Genomic DNA, 20325 nt, shown 5'->3' on the forward strand with positions numbered 1-20325 from the left:
AAAGGGGATTGGGAGGGAGGAGAATGGCAAAGTTAGGTAATTTTTTTTGAACTGCATTTGCAGCTCACAATCTCCTTTTGTGGGACAACATATGTGGACGTGTAAACGTGTGTGGGACCTTTTGCATGCGAAGTATGCACTCTACTACTGAGCTATGGTTCCTCCAAAACCCAAAATGAGGGTTGTTTGCAATGTTGTCATTCCACTAGTGCAAAGGTTCTATTGCTTGTGGAAACCCTGTCAAATCCATCACTTCCATTCTGTTTGTGCAAGCTACAGCTCAATGCATGAAGGTCTGCTTAGCAGCTAGGCATGCAAAGATGCTGGAGTTGAAGCTTATGTCCATGTTCCCTTCCCCACTTTTGCCCTACGTGTGAGCAGGTGAACCTCCGCATAGGGCTTATTTCACATAAACTCCCTGAACTCTGCATCCAAACAAAACGTTTGACTTCTACATTATTATTTCCCCTCCCTGAAACTGGCTAGCACACACAAAGGATTTTATACCGCAATACCCTAAAACCAAACTAAACACAAAAAGGGAGAACAGTTCTTTTCTTTTGCATCCTTTTTTGTAGAAGTGTTGGTAGAAAAATTGCTTTTCAAATTAATGTCATTACCATCTCCTTACTTCTCTCAGTGAATTCTTCCATTGTGGTCCCTGAATCCTTCCTAGATTTACTTTCCTGAATGGCTGAGTAAATATTAGTTTATGCCAAACATTCTGGCTAAATGAATTTCAGTTTTGTGCATTCCGAAAGTGAAGTCTTTTATGGTTTTGGAATGAGAGTCCTGGGGAATCTTGAAGGCTTAATTTCTGGTTATAAGATATGTTAATTTTTCACTCTTGTGTATGACAAGAATACATTTAGTTGATACTTTTCTTCCTTTTCTATGGTGACAGGAGATTTAATTCAGCATTGTAACTGATCATCTACCCTGAATACATGGAGAACAGAAACAATGTGTCTGAATTTATCCTCTTGGGTCTTACCCAGGATCAGGACTTACAGAAAGCCTGCTTTGGGCTGTTTTTGGTCTTCTACACAACAATTGTGCTGGGGAATCTGTTTATCATTGTCACAATCAAGAGCAACTCTCGACTGGACTCCCCGATGTATTTCTTCCTCAGTTGCCTCTCCTTCGTAGACATCTGCTACTCCTCTGTTACTGCTCCCAAACTGATTGCAGACTTCCTTGTCAAAAAGAAAGCCATCTCCATTGTCGGTTGCATGGCACAGCTCTTCTTCATCCATTTGTTGGGTGGCACAGAGATCTTCCTTCTCACAGCGATGGCATACGATCGGTACGTTGCGATTTGCAAACCGCTCCAATACACAACCATTATGAGCAAGAACATATGCAGTTGGATGGTGATGGCTTCATGGCTGGGAGGGTTTGTTCATTCAATATTACAGACCCTTCTCACTGTGCACCTCCCCTTCTGTGGGCCCAATGAAATAGACCACTATTTCTGTGATGTCCACCCTTTACTGAAATTGGCCTGCACTGATACCTACATAGTTGGAATCATTGTCATTGTCAACAGCGGCATGATTTCTCTGACCAGCTTTGTTGTGTTGACTGCATCATACATTGGCATTCTAGTTATGCTGAGAACTCATTCGTCCGAGGGACGCCTCAAAGCCCTCTCCACCTGTGCCTCTCACATCACTGTAGTAATCTTGTATTTTGGCCCATGCATCTTCATCTACTTGAGGCCTTCCACCACATTCTCACAGGACAAGTGTGTGGCCTTATTCTATACCATTATCACCCCTATGCTCAATCCTTTAATATACACCCTGAGAAATGAAGAGGTGAAAAATGCAATGAGAAAGTTATGGAGCAAAAATGTATTTATAAGTTGGAAATAAATAAAAAGATATGAAATTATGACTCACTTATAACACAAAGAGAAATGTTCCATTTGTTTTACAAAAATTGATTAATGGTTGCAGCTGAATGAGGCAGTTTTCTGATTTTTACCTATTTTTATTGTGTGTTTGTTCCTAGAGTAAGAGATGCGAAGAAGTTTTATAGATACTTATTTAATCTGAAGGCAAAACTGATCCACTGTTTAGACCCATCTATGTTAAAATGGGGATGGGCAACCTGCGGCCCCCAAATGTGTTGACCTACAACTCCCATAATCCCTTACTATTGGCTATCATTTGTTTGTTTTTTAACGGACCCCAGAACGGTTGTTTTTAAATGGATACCATTACTGTTTATGTTTTTCATGGTTTTAAATTTTGTATACTTTTTAAAGTTCACTGTTTTTAATTTTTGTAAACTGCCCAGAGAGCTTTGGCTATGGGGCGGTATATAAATGTAATAAATCAAATCATATGCTGACTAGAGCTAGTGCAAGTTGTAGGCCAAACAATCTGGAGGGCCACAAGTTGTCTACGCCTGTTTTAAAACAAAACCATCCACACATGGTCTTTGTCCAATGAAGTTTATTCCAAGCCAGGTAGTATTTGAACCTTGGGTAAGGTTACTACATATATTTCAAGTTCTCATCTTTTTTCTCTTAATGGATAAGAGAAAAGGCAGAAGAGCTGATGGGAAAACATGGGAAGGGTCCAAGCTGAAAATGAAACTCTCCATGCCCCCCATAAAATTCTGTGAATGAGGCACAGTGATGGTGCCATAAAGCACCCCATATCTCTAGCTTCCTTCAGTGACCCCAGGAAATAATATTGGGAGAATCTACACTGGAACTCTTTTCATGAGGCACCGCTGTACTGGTATTTCCCCAAACACAATTGTAGGTTGGACACACAATAATGTTTGCAGTGCAGTATCTGCTCTGTTTATACCACAATCATGCTATACACCAGTGCATGGTGCTGTAATTGTGGGAGTAGTAGTAGCAGGAGTTTGAAAGGGCACATGATTCAAGTTGTGTCATTTTGTAATGCAAATTTGGGCCACCTGTCACATTATGGTGCTTGCATTATGTTAGAAGTGGGAGGGATAGTTTTTAAAATCAGCTCTGGTGCTTCAGGGTATTTTTTAACCATTGTTTAATGCATGAACTCCAGCAAACTTCTGCATTACTTTAACCAGAGAATTTTTAATAATAATAATAATAATAATAATAATAATAATAATAATAATAATAATAATACAGTGACTACATAAAGGCCATCTTCATGCTCTCCTCTCCCTCTCCAAAAAAAGCATTCTCAAACCCCCTCTCTAAACCTAGGATTTCTCTAACCAGGCCTTTTATCCTGCAGCTTTACTGGGGCTTCTGCTTCTGGATTCTTTGTGGGATTAAGATTGATCTTTTACATGGGCTTCCTCCCTTCCCCCTCACGGATTTCATTTCCCTGCAAGTTCTATATGTTTCACTATACAGCCACTAGATGGCACTGTGGTACAACTGTGATTGTAGCACAACTCCATAATTACACAGAGTTATTGAAATCACCATTTTAAAATAGTGCATTTTCCCCATTACAATTAAAGCCCCAGAAATGGTAACAAAGCATGGGAGAGGCCCTGTAAGTTGATGATGTCATGTAAAGGACTGCACATTTCTATGAATAACTTATCTTGATCACAGGATAAAAGCTTGGTGTAGAGAAGCCACTACATAGAAGCCAACTGTTATTAAACACAGTTTTCCTATTGTCCTGTTTGTAGGTCCTCTTACTCAAGAGTAAACACAATTGAAGTTAATGTGAATTACTTCTGAATAGACATGAATATTGTTGTCAGCTACTAGTTTTTTTGAGACAAGGAAATGAAAAGAAGAGGGATAACTGGGAAGCCTTGAAAGGATATTCCAAACTTTACTTTTTTCAAAGGAGGAAGCAGCACTGATCTCATTCTCAAATTCACTGGGAAAGGCAGGGATTGAGAGAGAGAGAGAGAGAGAGAGAGAGAGAGAGAGAGAGAGAGAGGAGGAGGAGGAGGAGGAGGAGCTCTTCAGGAGGAGGGAGGGAGGATCACTGCCCTTTTCCTCTGAGCTGCTGCTGTTTTACTTGTGGGACCACAAAAGTACATGGTCAGTCATTTAATTATTATGTTTTTTAGCAGAATTTTTCCATGTGCACTTTCAAAACTCTATGCAGGAACAATTTAATATGAAATATATGTTATTCACAGATGCAGAGCTCTGTACATGCACATTGGGAAACTGTTAAAAAAATAAAGTTATGGCTGATGATGCTCCACCATTGATGATGGTCAGCAAAAGGAGGACAAGCTCCTACTTCTTCCTCACAGAGCCACCTCTGATGAAGGCACCCCCAAAAATGTTGCTGAACCAGTACTGTATAGACTGAAGCTACTCTCATCAATAGGAGAAGGAGAGGGAATAGTACTAGTTAGTAATAGTATTTGACTATTGGTCAGTATAGAAATGCAAACAAACAAACAACAGTTCTGCTGTGTAGATGTGCTGAGTTCAGGAGGTCTATGGGTCTGCCAGGCTATTGTCTGCCCAGATAATAAAGAATTATTATGACTAAAATTATTATGATCACATAGATAAGCATGTCATGGTGAAAAAGAACCAACACCGCTTCTGTGAAGGGAAAGCTTGCTTCACAAACTTTTGGAATTCTTTGAGAAAATAACAGTGAAGATGGGGTGACCCAGTGGGTTCTAGTGGATTTCCAAAACAAAAGGAAAGAAAAGGTTTTGACCATGAGGGGATCTACACTAGTCAAGTTAGAACGTGTCTTACCGTTTTTAAGTGTACGTTTGGTAGTATTTTGCCACATGACGTTCAGTTTGTGACGTTTTATTGTTGTCTGTTCTCCGGTTTTTATTTTGAACTTCTCTGAAATAAGTCATTCTATTTGGTATGATGTGGCTGATTTCATCGTATTAAATGGGTTCCCTGTAGTTCTTAATCAGCCAATCGCATTCCTGGGGGCATGTTTATGTAATTTCCGTGCCCAAAGTTGGAGCCGTTTTTTTCTTTCAAGCCTCTCTTTTGCAGCCACTTCCAGTTTCACTTTTGGGAGGCTGCCGGCTGGTGGAGGATTGTCTCGGAGAGAAGAGGAAGTGGGAGGGGAAATTACAAATGGATTTCTTTCCTTAGTGTGGCCAAAAGGAATACATTCCTACGGAAAGAGAAAAGTAAGTAAACGTTTTAAAACTGCTATGTTTTAAATCGTTCAAAAACAAAACGTTCAGTGACTGTAAAAACAACGTTTCATATACTAGTGTAGATTCCCTCCTATAAGGAAACTTAGGGCACACCCATGGGATTCTAATTTGGAGGAGCTGAATGGCTAATTCGCTAGGGTGCTGCTCTTAAGCCCCTGTTTGCCCTCATGACTCCATGTGGCTGATAGAGACTGGGTTGAGGGGACCAGTAATAGCTGTACAGTTGGCCTGACTACCTTCCCATGATACATGTAGGGGCGTCTAAAGAGAAAAGTGCCCTGCTTCTAGCACTGGGGCATACGTACAGCTAGCCTAAACCCATGTTTGGAAACTTATTTTTCTGGTTTACTGAAATGGAAGGCATGGGTTCTACATCTGCTGTAGGAATAGTTCATTACCTCAATCCAGCTAGGGTCCATCCATGCACATATCCACAGCTGGATGAAGAACCCCATTTACAAATGGGTGTGGCTATGCATGCAGTTCTCCAGTTATGCATTTTCTCAGACTCAACACAACTCTCTTCATGATGTGGCAATCAGCTGTTTGGGAAGCTAGCTAGTGTGTTTCTGTGGGTGTGGGTGGTGGATTTAGTCCCCCCCCTCTCCCTCAAGCAGCTGTTTGGTATGGTTACAGCCTTTTGAAGAATGAGTTATATGCACAGTCATGGCATTGTGCATACAGTTGGATGTAGACAACCTCTTGGTTGTATGTGCCAGAGACTATCCACTATAGATTGGACCCAGATTTAGTCATACTAGGTATGGACCTACCAAAATCAGTGGAACCTAATGTAGTCATGAATAACTTAAGTTCCATTGATTTCAATGGATCTACGCCAAGCAGGAAATGATACTTTGAAAATGGTTTGAAAACTGTATATGAAGTGTGTCCTGGGCCCCAACAGTTGTCATTACTATTATAAACCATTTTAAAGAGTAGTGTAGATCCTGCCTAAGTATGACTAAATCTGGATCCAACCCTATATATTCTACGAGTGCTCAGGACACGTCTCTTGGATGTAATTAAAAGCTGGCTACAGAGGAGCATTTGGAACTGTGATGTTACATCAGTTTTTGCAAGAGCTGCACAAAGCTGAGAGTTATGTATCCTTTAGAGGAACTTCGGAATGTTTCCTCCCAAGACAAGAGTGGTGGAGGTTAATTGTTGTTGAATGGAGTGCTTGGTCCCCAGGTGCTTGGAACCATCTATACATCATTAACTTTAAATATTTCTGCTATACCTTAAGGGAAGGAGATGAGTGACTGCCAAAATACAGGAGCTGGCAGAAGACAGAAAAGGATGGCGGATGCAAGAGGCAGGCATGGCAAGAGGCTGAAGGTTACATATGGTTATAGTTGGCTGTCGAATGTACAAAAACAGGCTCCCGTGGGCTCCTTGATTATGTAAGTGTGGGAGTGGTCTCAATCTCTTCGTTTGACCTTGGAGAAACGTAATTTCGATGGTGTCACTCTCAAAAATTGTGTGTTTGAGTGCTGAAAGCAAAAAACAAAATGGTCGTCATCGCAAACACTTTCCCCCATTTTTCTAAGTAACCGTCTGTTTAATACAACTATATATATATATATATATATATATATATATATATATATATATATAATGTTTCTCCTGCAATTCTACACACAATAAAGGTCATTACATATTTTTAGGACCTACCATTTTATCAAAAAGTTTACTTTTAAGGTTTTAATGAAAATAGCGGTACCAAAAATTAAAAGTTCTGTGAACATTAATGTCTCTCAGTCATCTCTTAACCATGGAAACAATAAAGATGATGTGTAATTAAACAATAATAGACTTTCGGGAGTTTAACCAGTGCATATTGATATGTATGACACTGTTTCTAGTGACACCAGATATCAATTATTAGTAGTGACACCACACGGGTATTCTTCATGTCCCCATATTTTTTACAGTACAGACCTATGAAATTAAAAGATAACAATTGAAACAAAAAGTATATTTTTAAAATTTAAACATAATACTTATTCACTACTGCAATCAGATTTTAATTACAGTCATCATCACTTTCATTACAAATCTCACTTAGTCCTAAGTCTTCTTCATCATCTTCTTCGAACCCTCCCATATTATCACATCTGGCAGGATCACCTTCACATCTACACATCTCGGTACACCTTAAGCCATTCGACTGACACGTACATGGATGAGAGCAACGCCTTTGAGAGCATGAGCAGTGACAAAGTTCCAATATAAGCTCTGGAGCACAGGGCATGGTAAATGCAACTGGCTGGTATGTACTCCCTACTTTCTTCCATCTGAAATCCGTAGGTAGTGGGATATTAGGATGCTGGATGAGGTCCTGATTCCACTCAAAAGCCTGAAGATGAGCCCTTAACAAAGCTGGGTTCAGAGCAAATTTTGTTGGAGGGAGGTTCTCATCTTGACATTGTTTCTGTGTGAACAACAACCATCTTACATCTCCTGTATCAGTCAGTGTTGTTTTGGGGATATACAGCTGAAAAACAAATGCTTCCAAGCTTGCCCTGACATCATCAGTGAGAGACAGTGTAGTTCCCAGTTTGGCCAAAGCTTCTAATAGCTCATCACATACAGAATTGAATGTCTTCCACCACTTTACTTTCCCTTTGTTGGCAAATGATCCTGTTACATCTGCTCCTGAAAGTGCATGTAATCCAGGGAGTGCAGAGGCTTTCAGTAGCCCTAGTGCTTTGTAAATTAAAGCTAGCTGAACAATTCTTTTCATACCACGGCTAAGGAAAAGTCCAAACTCTGGTGTAAGTTGGGGATATCGTCTTAGTGCTAAAACCAAAACATCAGTATCAGGTGAAAACACATGGGTGTTTTTTATTCCTCTCTGTGCTAAGTAATAGTATGTAGTATGATCTTCGTGTCCGCCTCCTCCTTGGTACTTGAAAGACTTGATACATCATCACCATGTGTTGAAGCTGCTTTGTCCTTCCAACTGACAACGTACTTTTTCCTATTGGTCACACCGAATTGAATGAGCCAGTAATTTATTCATTGGTGTACTTCCAATCGTTGTTTCTGGTTTGATTTTGTACTGGATTGGATCTGAGCCTTTTTGCTGAATCACTCTCATCTCTTTTTTCAATGAGTTCTCTTTGTAAGAGTCGAAAACCACATGAACCTCACTGTAATTGCTGAATTTTTCACCAATCCATTTGCTGAAGCTTACACCAAGGCCATGGCATGTTTTCACTGAGTTAGGCCTGTGGTAGGTGTGAAGAAGTGCCATGCCATCTACTATCGCATCATTTTCCTGTAGTTCTTCATGCTCTTCCAAATCTGCAGGTGCTGTAGCAATATCTCCATCATTTTTTTGGCCAGGTGTTGTTTGTATTGATTCTAGGGCATCCATAGGTTTGTACTTAGCTAGGCAATGATGCATTCTACCATCAGCACCAAACAACGACTTTGACAGTGCTGAAAACTCATAGTTACTGAAATTGTACTTTAAATCTATGTCAGGCCTGCTTCTGGATGCTATCAACAACCTTGAAATAAGGGATAGATCTGTCTTCATGGCTATAGTTTTGTCTTTGAGGGTAATTTTAACTTTCTTCGCTGCTGTTTTACACGTTTTAATTACCTTCTTCTTCATAGGAGCCCAGAACTGTATGCTGTTACTGTGAACTTGCTGTTGCAAGAAGGTATTATAGAGATCTTGTCCAACTTCTGCCACACTCTCTAAAGACATCTGTACTTCTTCTGGAAAGACACGCTGAGTTAGGATATGAATGAGTTCATCACTTTTGCAGTGAAAGGGATTTGTTGAGCTTTTAAACACTTCTTTTAGTTTCATAACATTGTTGTCCTGATGCTGCTGTAATTTAATGGACAGTTTGTGATGTTTACTTTGTTCTGTGTTTCGAAAGCCTATCATGTTATCAGTTTCACTTCCAATTCTAGTTAGTTCCAAATTAGCAAGAAAGAATTGATTCCGAGCATTCTCGTTTAGTGTTATACCAACAAGTCCTCCGTGTACCTTAAGTTTTCGATTTTGATGTTCTAGTGCTTCGTCAGTGCCAATTCCCCTCCATGAATTGATTCCAAATCTCTGGATCTTCTGACTCCAAGTTTTCCATCTCGGAAAGGTATAGGGCGATCATCCGTGCATAATTCAATCGATTAAATGCAAAGAAGTACTTCACAAACTCGTGGATGCCAAGCCCAATGTCCAATCCGATGTCCTTACAGCTCTTATGAAGCCCATCATTGTTTGCACCATATCCATATATGTGCATGCTAGTCTGAAAAGAGACTCTCTGGCCTTTCTTGTGGTGTAAAATTTGTCTATTTCAACAACAATCTTATTTTCTTTTATGGTAGAAATTAAAGTGGCATGTGCTGTTTGAAGCTCTCCTTTATTTCCAGCTGTCAAGCCCTCAACCACTTCTTGGAAAAGAGGCTTCACACAGTCTAGTTTTCCGGGATATTCTTCCTCAAATTCTTCTAGAAGCAGACTAGTCAATGCAGAGACTGTGGTTATGTGAGCTTCAATTGCTCTTCTTATGTGTTTTCCGTCAAGGATTTGTTTCATCGTTGTTGTAGAATATAAATCACATTCCACCCATAATTCAGGTATACCAGATCCTTGTATTAGTTCTCCAATTGTGCGCAGTTGAGCAATTATAATATGTAGCTCACCAGGTTTCAAAAGCCATTTCCCCTTACAGTCTTCAACAGCCATTTCCAGTTGTTTCAGTGGTTTGTAAGGCGCCATGTCAACTGTGACAATTGCATTTTTTTCATTGCCTGCACTGAACTTGTGTCATGCATTAAACTGTTGCGATGAACTGTACTGTTAAGTTTCTCCAGTTGCCTCATGACAGTAAGCTGTACTGAATGATTGGTTGGTGACTCTGGAATCATAGGTAGCACGGCTACTCTTGAGACAGGTTTCTCATCTACTATGAGGCTGTTATAGCCAGACCATGTTAGAGAGTATACAGTAGACTTCTTGTTGGCAGTCAGTATGTAACTTCTTAGAAAAAACCAAGCAGCATCAACAAGTACAGCCTCATTAAGAATTGCCAGGGAGTTCATTTGTTTGCGTGAACCCACAGGCAGTGGGCAGCAGGTTTTCCAGTTGGGTGGGTTTGGACATGCAAGTACAGTTGGTAGAGCAGTGTCAAAGGTTTCTCCTGGCCAATCCTTTGACGAAGCTATTGACAGTGGTGTAATGGGATCACACTCTTTCATAACTTGGTACACCGTTATGACAGTCCCATGAAGTGTTCTTCTACCATCTGCTGTGTCTTCAGAGAAGTCAAGGTTGTCAGCAGCACAATGTATAAATCTATTTGGCACAATGTCTGGTGGAATGTAAACTCCGTCATTTTCATGAATTCTTTTCAAAACACTTGATGTGATTTGCGTTTCTAACCATAGGACCCGTTTATAATCAATGCTACAGCCGACACCATGCACAATATTTTCTAGGAACTGGCTGCGGGTTGACGCATGAATTGTCAGACCAACAGCAACCTGAAGTGGTAAGTCTCTTTTTAGAAGAAATGTTCAGGAAATGTCAATCGGAAACCTTAAAAGTAAACTTTTTGATAAAATGATAGGTCCTAAAAATACATAATGACCTTTTTTTGTGTGTAGAATTGAAGGAGAAACATTTTCTGAATATATATACTTTGTATTAAACAGACTGTTACTTAGAAAAATGGGGAAATGTGTTTGCGATGGTGGCCATTTTGTTTTTTGCCTGCAGCACTCAAACGCACCATTTTTGAGAGTGACACCATCGAAATTATGTTTTTCCAAGGTCAAACGAAGCGATTGAGACCACTCCCACACTTGCATAATCAAGGAGCCCTTGGATATACATTTGGCAGCCTAATATTAGGCAGTAAAATGTTTTCCTTGGGTTTAAAAGCGTCAGTGCTTCAAGAGTCCTGTGGTAATTAAGCTTCTAATCTAGTGCCGCTGGGATGAGAAAAGTTGCATGGATCTGTTCTACATTGGCTCCGTCTTTCAGGTCCTGTTCATTCTGAAGCTAGTACAACATCCTACCATAATCTAAAAGGTATGGAGGCCTTAAACCATGGGCAAAAGCTCCTCGCCTGTTCCTGTAGCTTCTCACCTGGGACCATTTCACACTCAGGCAATGAGTTATATGTATAAAAACATGTTCAGAAATCCCAGCCGTTAATGGAAACCCCCTGAAATACCAGCTATTCTTTTTCGAGTTTTGCCCCACTTTAGCACGGGATGCTTAGCATGCCAGCCCTCATGATGGCTGTTCTGTAGTGGTGTTTTAAAATGTGTTTCTTTTGGTATCAGAAAATACTAAGCTGAAATCAAATCAAACAAAGGAAATTATTTGACATAGCACTTAACCCACGTCATGGTGTGCTTTGATGAATCTAAACCTCTTAATCTAAAAATAATTTTTGATTAAACTTAAACTCTGATCCATAGGATTTCTTTCTCATAGATAGCGTAGAAAGCTGCTTTATACCCAGGGTGCTTCCAGAGGGAAGGCTCCTAGCACTAACATTCAAAAGGCATTGTACAGCTATTCCGTCTTTTCTTCCTTAATGTGTTCTTTGTCTTAGTAAGAAAACAGATGTAAGTAGCAGTGGGGAAACTTAGGAGGGCTACAAAGTGAAAATGTTGCTGCCTGGACTAGGGATGGGGAGAAATTTATGTTGTTAATATTGAAATGCGTATTTGCTTAATTTCGCACTTTCAAATCAATACGAGAACTGACACTCTTTCGAAATTCACACTTTTTAAAATTTTGCGATGGAGTTCTCTAATTAAAAAAAAGCATTAAAATGTGTATATTGGATATAGTAGGGAAAATGCACACAAAAATGAACATGGATTTTCATGCAAACTTTTTTTAAAAATCAACATTTTGGGGTGAAACTGAATCTAAGGTTGGAACAAAGGAGAAACTGAGAGAAATTGAAATTGACAGTTGCACCCACCCCTGGTCTGCCCCACCCTAAAATCCCACCAGTGAGGTAGGGTGTGATTGTATAATTAAAGCATTATCTGGAATCATGGCGGATCAGACTGTCTATCTGTCCATCTCTTCTGATTGGCAGCAGCTGCTTTTCCGAGTCTCAGGCAGGCAGAAAAAGGGATTCCCCATCACCTCTTACCTAAAGCTTTTAACAGGAGATGTCAGGGAATGAACCTGGGACATCCAGCATATAAAGCTGATGACCTACCATGAGTGATGATCCCACTTCTTCCATTTTCTCATGTTATGAAAGGTAACAGCCATTAAAACCATTTATTTTACCATAGCTGCTTATAGATCAGAGGGGAAAGTGTCTCTGCATTTTAAATATGTGTCATCCTCCAGATATTGGTGGACTGCAACTCCCATCAGTCCTAGCCAGCATAGTCAATGGTGATGGATGATGGGAGCTGTAGTCCAACATCTGGACGGCCACACTTTGACCATCACTATTTTAAATCAAGAATTTAACCCTTAGAAGGAAAGGTTTACTATAGGAGCTCTAGTTGTATGAAGTCAAAACCCTCTCCCATTGATCTTGTAGTGCACAGAAGTAATGCATGTGTTTTGTTTGAGCTTCTTATGATTCCTACAAGGTGACATTCTGGTTCATAGAATCATATAATCGTAGAGTTGGAAGGGGCCTATAAGGCCATTGAGTTCAACCCCCTGCTCAATGCAGGAATCCACCCTAAAGTATTCTTGACAGATGGCAATACAGCTGCCTCTTGAAGGCCTCGAGTGTGGGAGAGCCCACTACCTCCCTAGGTAACTGGTTCCATTGTCGTACTGCTCTAACAGTCAGGAAGTTTTTCCTGATGTCCAGCTGGAATCTGGCTTCCTGTAACTTGAACTCATTTATGTAAGCTGCCAAAGGCATATTGATAACAATTTAATGTTCAAACTGTAGTAGTGTAGTGGAACCAGCGACCACAGGGTCAACGTACCAGGGCCTTTGGATTAGTAGAGCCAATGATGTCATCGGCCACCCCACCACAGACTTCCCTGTTTCATTGAATTTATCTTCAATTCTCAACGTAGCTGAGGGAAAATTGATTTTCCCAGCAACAATGTCATTTGGAGCTCTCCCTGCAGTAATGCAAAGTATTTTGGGGTGGCTTGATGTTGAATGGATTTTAAAACCCAATAGCTTTACAAAAGACATATGTAACATTGTTAGGGTGACCATGTGGAAAGGAGGACAGGGCTCCTGTATCTTTAACAGTTAAATATAAAAGGGAATTTCAACAGGTGTCTTTGTACACGTGCAGCACCTGATAAAATTCCCTCTTCATCACAACAGTTAAAGTGGCAGGATCTATACTAGAGTGACAAGATTCAAAAGAGGGCAGGGATCCTGCCATTTGAACTGTTGTGATGAAGAGGGAATTTTGCAAGGTGCTGCATGTGTACAAATGACACCTACTGAAATTCCCTTTTCTGTCCAACTGTTAAAGATACAGGAGCTCTGTACTCAGTTAAAAAGACAACTTTTTAATTGTCTCCCAACTGAGTGGGACACCATTCAAAACTCCAGGGATCAGTGCCCAAGATCTAAAGCTGGCTGCTAGACCGTCTTGTTGCTGAAGCAGCAGTAATGCAGCTTTTGAGGGCCCTTGGGCAAAACATGCTTAGTGGCCCTCCTCCCTTGGTGAGGCTACATTCTCAGTGAGCAAGCAGGCAGTGGCATCTCCTGTTCCTCCTTCTCACCACCACCATTATCTGTACCAGAGCGAGAGGCAGGAGAACAAACAGGTAGCAATGGTGAAGAGAAGGAGCAAGACCAGGGGGTGCTTGTCAGTGGGTCTCTGGCTGGGGCATGGGCCCTTGGCAGGTCCTCAGCCAGGCCTACCTTTGATGCTGGTTCTGTAAACCATCAGCTAAGGCAATATGTTCTCGTAACAGGTAAATCTCATGTTTCTGACTTTTCATAAGAAATGGGATCATAGCTCAAATTGCTATGCTTTATTGCTAAAAGTATCTCTGGGTTTTAGCTGGGAGCTCAACTGAATACTCAACATGCGTGAAAAGTAATGGCAAATATGGTTTTCTACACGGTGTCTTAAGGCTGCAGTTATTTTCTTAAACACACTCTGGTAAGGAGTTAACTGAAAATGGACCTACAAAATCTGTGGATTTTATAAGGTTTGCAGCTGCAGACCCAGAGTCACCCATATTTATGTAGATAATTTCTTATAGTGGTGGAAGGTGGAAAGAATAACCTTCTAGTCCATTATTTATTTCATTTATTTATTTATTGCACTTATATCTGACAAGGAGCTCAACCTGCGAGATAGGTTAGGCTGAGAGGTAGTGACTGGTCCAGGGCCACCCAGAGAGCTTCACAGCTGAGTGGGGATTTGATCTTGGGTCTCCACAGTCCTAGTCCATGACAGAAGAACATACTGGGAAGAAGAATTTGAGTGCAGCTTGGCTGTACGCATGTATGAGATCCAAAGACATTAAACTTTCCCACCTGGGTTAGACTCTGTAATTATGAAAACTCGGTGTCTGTCATGTTCTATGTTTCCCATTAGCATGCAGCAGTAGCCTTTAGCTAGGCTACTCTAGGGCCCTTTCTACACCTAAGGATTATCCCAGGAAAATGGAGGGATCATCCCTGCCTGCTGCTAGGATCCCTTGTGTGCCATTTGCATGCACAGGGATGAGCCCGGGACGATTCTGGGGGAAAAGGCAGAAGAAACAGCCTAGAACAGGGTAGTCAGAAGGCAGATCACCAGATGTTTGGGACTTCAACTCCCAGAAGTCCCTGCCAGTAAGGCCAATGGCTAGGAATGCTGGAAGTCCAAGTCCAAAACAGCTGGCTTTGGACTTCTGCTTTTTGTCCACCCCTGCTCTAGAATCCTTGCTAGGAACAGGTATGTATGTTTGTTGAGCAACTGCAAAGCTGCTGGGAGTGGGTGAAGCAGTGGAGCAATAAACATGGGCACGGAAATTGGAATTATGGGAACGTAGAGTTGTGAGGTTGCAGCTTAAAGAATGAGGTTCTCTCAGTTTTCCCTCAGTCTTTCCCTTTTCTCTTTAATTGCAAACAGAACTCCCTGTTTGCCCATGTTGCCCTTCACATTTTCCAAACATGGAGAAATGTTTGGTAGCAGTGTATTGCATGACAGCATACCCACCTCAGTGCAATTTTTTGCATAGGCACTGCCCTTATATATTTTAAGTACTGCAAAATTATTTAGACTTAGATAGCAGCTTCTTCTTCATCATCATCTCCCTGTTTATTGAAAACAGATGAATGTTTCCCCATGAGGAAACCCTGTAATTTTTCATGCTACTCAATCAGGTAGCATGCAAAATTGCAAGCGCTTCTCGTGGGATCGTTCATACTCTTTGTGTGGAGAGGTTCCATTACTTGAAGAAAAACAACAGTTCTGAACAGTGACGTGCTGTAGTACTTAGACCCTAAAAACTGACACTGAAGAATAACAGAAATACCGTATAGGAAAAGGATGTATCCCATTCTCTCCCACGCATGATGTATCTTCTTAAATGGCCCTTTTAACTGGTAGCGATGGAAAGTATAAGCATTATGTCACTTACAATGTTCTACGAAAATAATGATATGTCATGAAACATTCATTCCTGTGCTTTTCAGATAAGAGATTTCCACAATCAAGCCAGAAAAACTAATACCTTATCATGGCCAATCCTCAAGGACCTATTCAGGTGCTAATTCTAGAGAAGTCACAGAATGATAACCCACCAAGACAATTCCTAGGCTGGCTTGTCCATTTCTTAGCAGAGCAATCATGGTTCAGCAGATGATGGATAGGAATAGCACCACAGTGACAGAGTTCATTCTGCAAGGATTTACAGAATACCCAAAGGTACAGATCAGCCTCTTTGCAGTATTCCTTGTCCTCTATCTTTTTACTTTAGTAGGGAATATGGTGATGGTTGTGTTGATCTGGAACAGCCCTCAACTCCATACCCCTATGTACTTCTTCCTGAGACACTTTTCCTTTATGGATGCCTGCATAGCCTCAACCATTGCCCCCAAGATGCTGCTGAACTTACTAGCAGAGAGCAAAACCATCTCTTACAGTGGGTGCATCATCCAGTTTTTCATGTTTTGTGCTTTTACTGATGTAGAATCCTTCATCCTGGCTGCCATGGCAATAGATCGCTATGTGGCCATTTGCAAGCCATTGTCCTACACAGTCATCATGTCAAAGCCACTCTGTATTTGGCTGCTCGTTGGCGCATATGTTGGAGGGGTTGTGAGTTCTCTCATACACACCTGTGCATCTCTAAGACTATCCTATTGTGGGGGGAAATATGTCAACCATTTCTTCTGTGATCTGGCTGCCCTGATGGACCTCGCTTGCTCAGACACATCCCTCAATGAGCTTCTCCTTTTCACCTTCGGCACCATCGTTGAAGCCTTCAACACTGTGACTGTTATCACCTCCTATGCCTTCATAATCAGGACTATTGTCAGGATGCGTTCCTCAAAAGGAAGGCTCAAAGCCTTCTCTACCTGTGCCTCTCACTTGACAACTTTTGCTCTGTTCCATGGCACCATCCTCTTCATGTACTTCCGACCCAGTTCCAACTTTGCAATGGACACAGACAAAATGATCTCAGTCTTTTACACTCTCATCATCCCCATGTTGAATCCCCTGATCTATAGCCTGAGGAACATAGAGGTAAAAGATGCCCTAAAGAAACTGACAAGGAAGAATATACATCCTCTATAATAGTTTTAGTACAACTGCGGAACTGAGTAGCTACCAATTGAACTTTGTGTCTGTACATAGGTTGGCTGGTATAATGCAGAGGGAGAAGTAAGTCCGTGAGAAAACAATCATTTTCATATATGCAAGTGTGTGTGTGTGTGTGTGTGTGTGTGTGTGTGTGTGTTCATGCTGCAGATAATGTTTTGTTTTGTTGAAATGTTACAATAAAAAATGATTAAAAATGTAAACAATGACTTCAGTTAAACAAATTCTTAACACATCTTAATTCTAGATTAAGGGGTGGTTTACAATGCAACTACATCACTTGATCAGGATATAATTTGTAACAGGACTCAGTGTTTTCAATGCTAAATCCTGGAATATATGAAGTGAGAATAGACGAAAAAGCACCTGAGCATGTGCAGAATGCATTTCTCTCACCAATGAGAAACAGCAGAGTGTATCCTCACATCTGAGATTAGGGAGGAGGGCTTCCAGATCAGGTGGTTGTGTTTTCAGACAGACAAATTTAAACCCTGACATCCCCCTTTCTAGCAATTAAGTATTGCACTCTGAATACCTGACGACTGGCAGCTGAACTAGCCCCATTGAAAAGCATTGGGTCTGAGGTGTTATGGGAGTTCTATCTGTGATGATGGCCCATTCACAGATTGCTTATCCTCATGTGAAGTTGCACTCATCTGATGATGAACATGCTGATGTGAATCAGCTCTGGAAGAAGCAATAGAGTTCCATCAGATGAGCGTTTTATTGTATGCTTGTTACTGGGCATTCATGGATTTTTGCGGGTTCCTCTCATGCTGTCTGCCTCCCAACCCTTCTAGCCTTCTTCACATGACGGAAAAAAACAACAACAACACACACCCCAGTAAGTCCAACTTAGTTTTAAAGACAGAAGTTGCTGCTATCTTTTGCTGTGTGCAGGAGAAGCAATGGGATCAAAATGGCCCACTCAATGGGCCATGTGCATGTTGTTTACATCCTCTTTCAAAAGATGAAGTAATGAGGGACAAAGACGTGGGCAGAGAAGTGGTGGTAAGCAAACTTGATTTCCCCCTGTATAATGACGCTCAAAGTGATGAAAGAACAAAGGGAACACATGTCCCAAAATGTTGAGGTCTTTCTCAGGTGAATGTTACCAGAGTAGGGTGTTCTCCATCCCATCCTTCTATCTGCCATAGGAATAAAGTCTACCTCCTGTGTGGAAAGAAAAGGAGAGCTCTTGGTATTCCACACATTATACTGAATATTATTTATTTATAGCTGCTTCTATACCACTTAACCTCTCAGGATCTACAAGCAGTTCACATAAAATATATGCAATTCCTGATTAAAAAAAAGTGAAACCAATACAATATAATTAACTTTAAAACACAGAGAGAGAGAGAGAGAGAGAGAGAGAGAGAGTAAAACAGAGCAGTGTCAGGGGAGATTTGTACTGTTAGGGTACATTGACTTTAAATAATAATAATAGCAATAATAATAATAATAATAATAATAATAATGATTCTTACCCACCTCTCCCTCTGGATCAAGGTGGGGAACAACATCAAATACAAAAATACTATAAAATACATAAAACTTATAAAACGAATGCATTATTAAAATAACAGCCAGACATCTTAAAATTTGACTGGGTAGGCCTGCCGGAAGAGATGTGTGTCTGCTTTTACTGTTGATATCTCTAATGATTTATTTATTTATTTATCGCATTTCTATACCGCCCAATAGCTGGAGCTCTCTGGGCGGTTTACAAAGTTAAGAAAATTCAAATATAAAACAACAGTATAAAACCATAGCATAAAATACAATATTATAGCTCAACCAGATAAAAACAGCAGCAATGCAAAATTACAATTTTAAAACACCAAGTTAAAATTTATTTATAGACTGTTTAAATGCTGGGAGAATAAAAAGGTCTTCACCTGGCGTCTAAAGGCATATAATGTAGGTGCCAAGCGAACCTCCTTAGGGAGTTCATTCCACAGCCGGGGTGCCACAGCAGAGAAGGCTCTCCTCCTGGTAGCCACCTGATAAAGCTTCTGATGAATGTCAAGAATCCGCAGAACAGAGTTAAAACACACACACACACACACACACACACACACACACACACACACACACACGCTAGGTTCACACGATAGCAGGGGCAATAGAACCCGTGGTTGGTTCTTCCCCATGTGTGCTGGTCATGCAGCCTCCTTTTACATAATCACCCACAATACAGAGCAAATGGCCATATTATCTGAAAACAGTATGCAGCGCAATGGGGTAGCTTCATACCCACCCTATTACCCTTACTGTAAATGACGGGTTGTAGGATGAGTATGATGTGCCCTTTGTTGCTCTGCGCACCAGGTTTGGACAGCATGGCAACTCATGTTGCATTGTAGGTAGTTATGTAGATCACGATTGCGTAACCTATGATGGATTTTTTTGCCCTGGTTATCATCCTAACCAAGTCCTTCTCTTGCTCTTTGGCTGTGCCTGTGGCTATTTTGAAGCAGAGCTGCTGCCTTCCAAAAGCCCTATCTTGCCAAGGGTCTTTGCCAGGGCATCTTTCACATCCTTGTTCCTCAGGCTGTAGATCAGAGGGTTGAGCATGGGGATCACAACCGTGTAGAACACCGAGGCCCATTTGTCTTGGTCCATTGAATAGCTGGAGCTGGGCCGAAAATACATGAAGAGTATTGTCCCATGGAATATCCCAACGGCCATCAGGTGGGAGGCGCAGGTAGAAAAGGCTTTGCGCCTGCCTTCAGCGGAGCGCATTCTCAGGATTGTGCCCAGGATGTAAACGTAGGAAACAAAAATCATGCCTATGCTGCTTGCTACAATGCAGCCACCGAAGGTAAACAGCAAAATCTCATTGATAGATGTGTCAGAGCAGGAGAGTACTAGGAGTGGAGGCACATCGCAGAAGAAATGATTGATAACATTAGATCTGCAGAATGACAGTCGGAATGTACAGCAAGTGTGTAACAATGAATCCATCATGCCTATGACGTATACTAGAGTTATGAGCTGTCGGCAGACCTTCTCGGACATAATGACTGAATACAGAAGAGGATTGCAGATGGCTACATACCGGTCGTAGGCCATCAAAGCCAGCAAAAGGCAATCTACATCTCCTGAAAAGCCAAATAAAAACATCTGTAGAGCACAGGCATTGTATGAAATCCTTTTGTTCTCAACTAAGAGGTCCACCAGCATTTTGGGGGCAATGGCTGTGCAGTAGCAGAGGTCAGCAAAGGAGAGGTTCCACAGGAAAAAGTACATGGGGTTGTGAAACTGGGGTTCAACACAGATTAAGACAATCATCACGAGATTGCCTATTACAGTGACAATGTAAACCAACAAGAAGATCGTAAAAAGAGGCAGCTGCATTTTTGGATTATCTGTTAATCCCTGAAGAATGAATTCAGTGATCACCGAATAATTTCCTTTATCCAT

The 20325-nt window shown here is 41.0% G+C and overlaps 3 protein-coding genes across 3 annotated transcripts; 2 read left to right on the forward strand and 1 right to left on the reverse strand.

Annotated features, from left to right (window-relative positions):
- The first annotated feature begins 947 nt into the window (after positions 1–947).
- Positions 948–1877, forward strand: LOC134393629 (olfactory receptor 4S2-like). Its single transcript, XM_063118689.1, has one exon. The coding sequence runs from the start codon at positions 948–950 to the stop codon at positions 1875–1877; it is 930 nt and encodes a 309-aa protein (XP_062974759.1).
- Positions 1878–15933: 14056 nt separating this feature from the next.
- On the forward strand, positions 15934–16872 carry LOC134393322 (olfactory receptor-like protein OLF1). The gene has a single exon (XM_063118353.1). The coding sequence runs from the start codon at positions 15934–15936 to the stop codon at positions 16870–16872; it is 939 nt and encodes a 312-aa protein (XP_062974423.1).
- A 300-nt stretch (positions 16873–17172) lies between these two features.
- LOC134393323 (olfactory receptor 5AR1-like) lies at positions 17173–20325 on the reverse strand. The gene is made up of 3 exons (XM_063118354.1): positions 19423–20325; positions 17766–17786; positions 17173–17226 (listed from the first exon to the last, which is right to left on the reverse strand). The coding sequence occupies exons 1-3, from the start codon at positions 20323–20325 to the stop codon at positions 17173–17175; spliced, it is 978 nt and encodes a 325-aa protein (XP_062974424.1).

This window comes from Elgaria multicarinata, chromosome 2 (genome assembly GCF_023053635.1).
Source record: "Elgaria multicarinata webbii isolate HBS135686 ecotype San Diego chromosome 2, rElgMul1.1.pri, whole genome shotgun sequence".
In the NCBI taxonomy this organism is placed as follows: domain Eukaryota; kingdom Metazoa; phylum Chordata; class Lepidosauria; order Squamata; family Anguidae; genus Elgaria; species Elgaria multicarinata.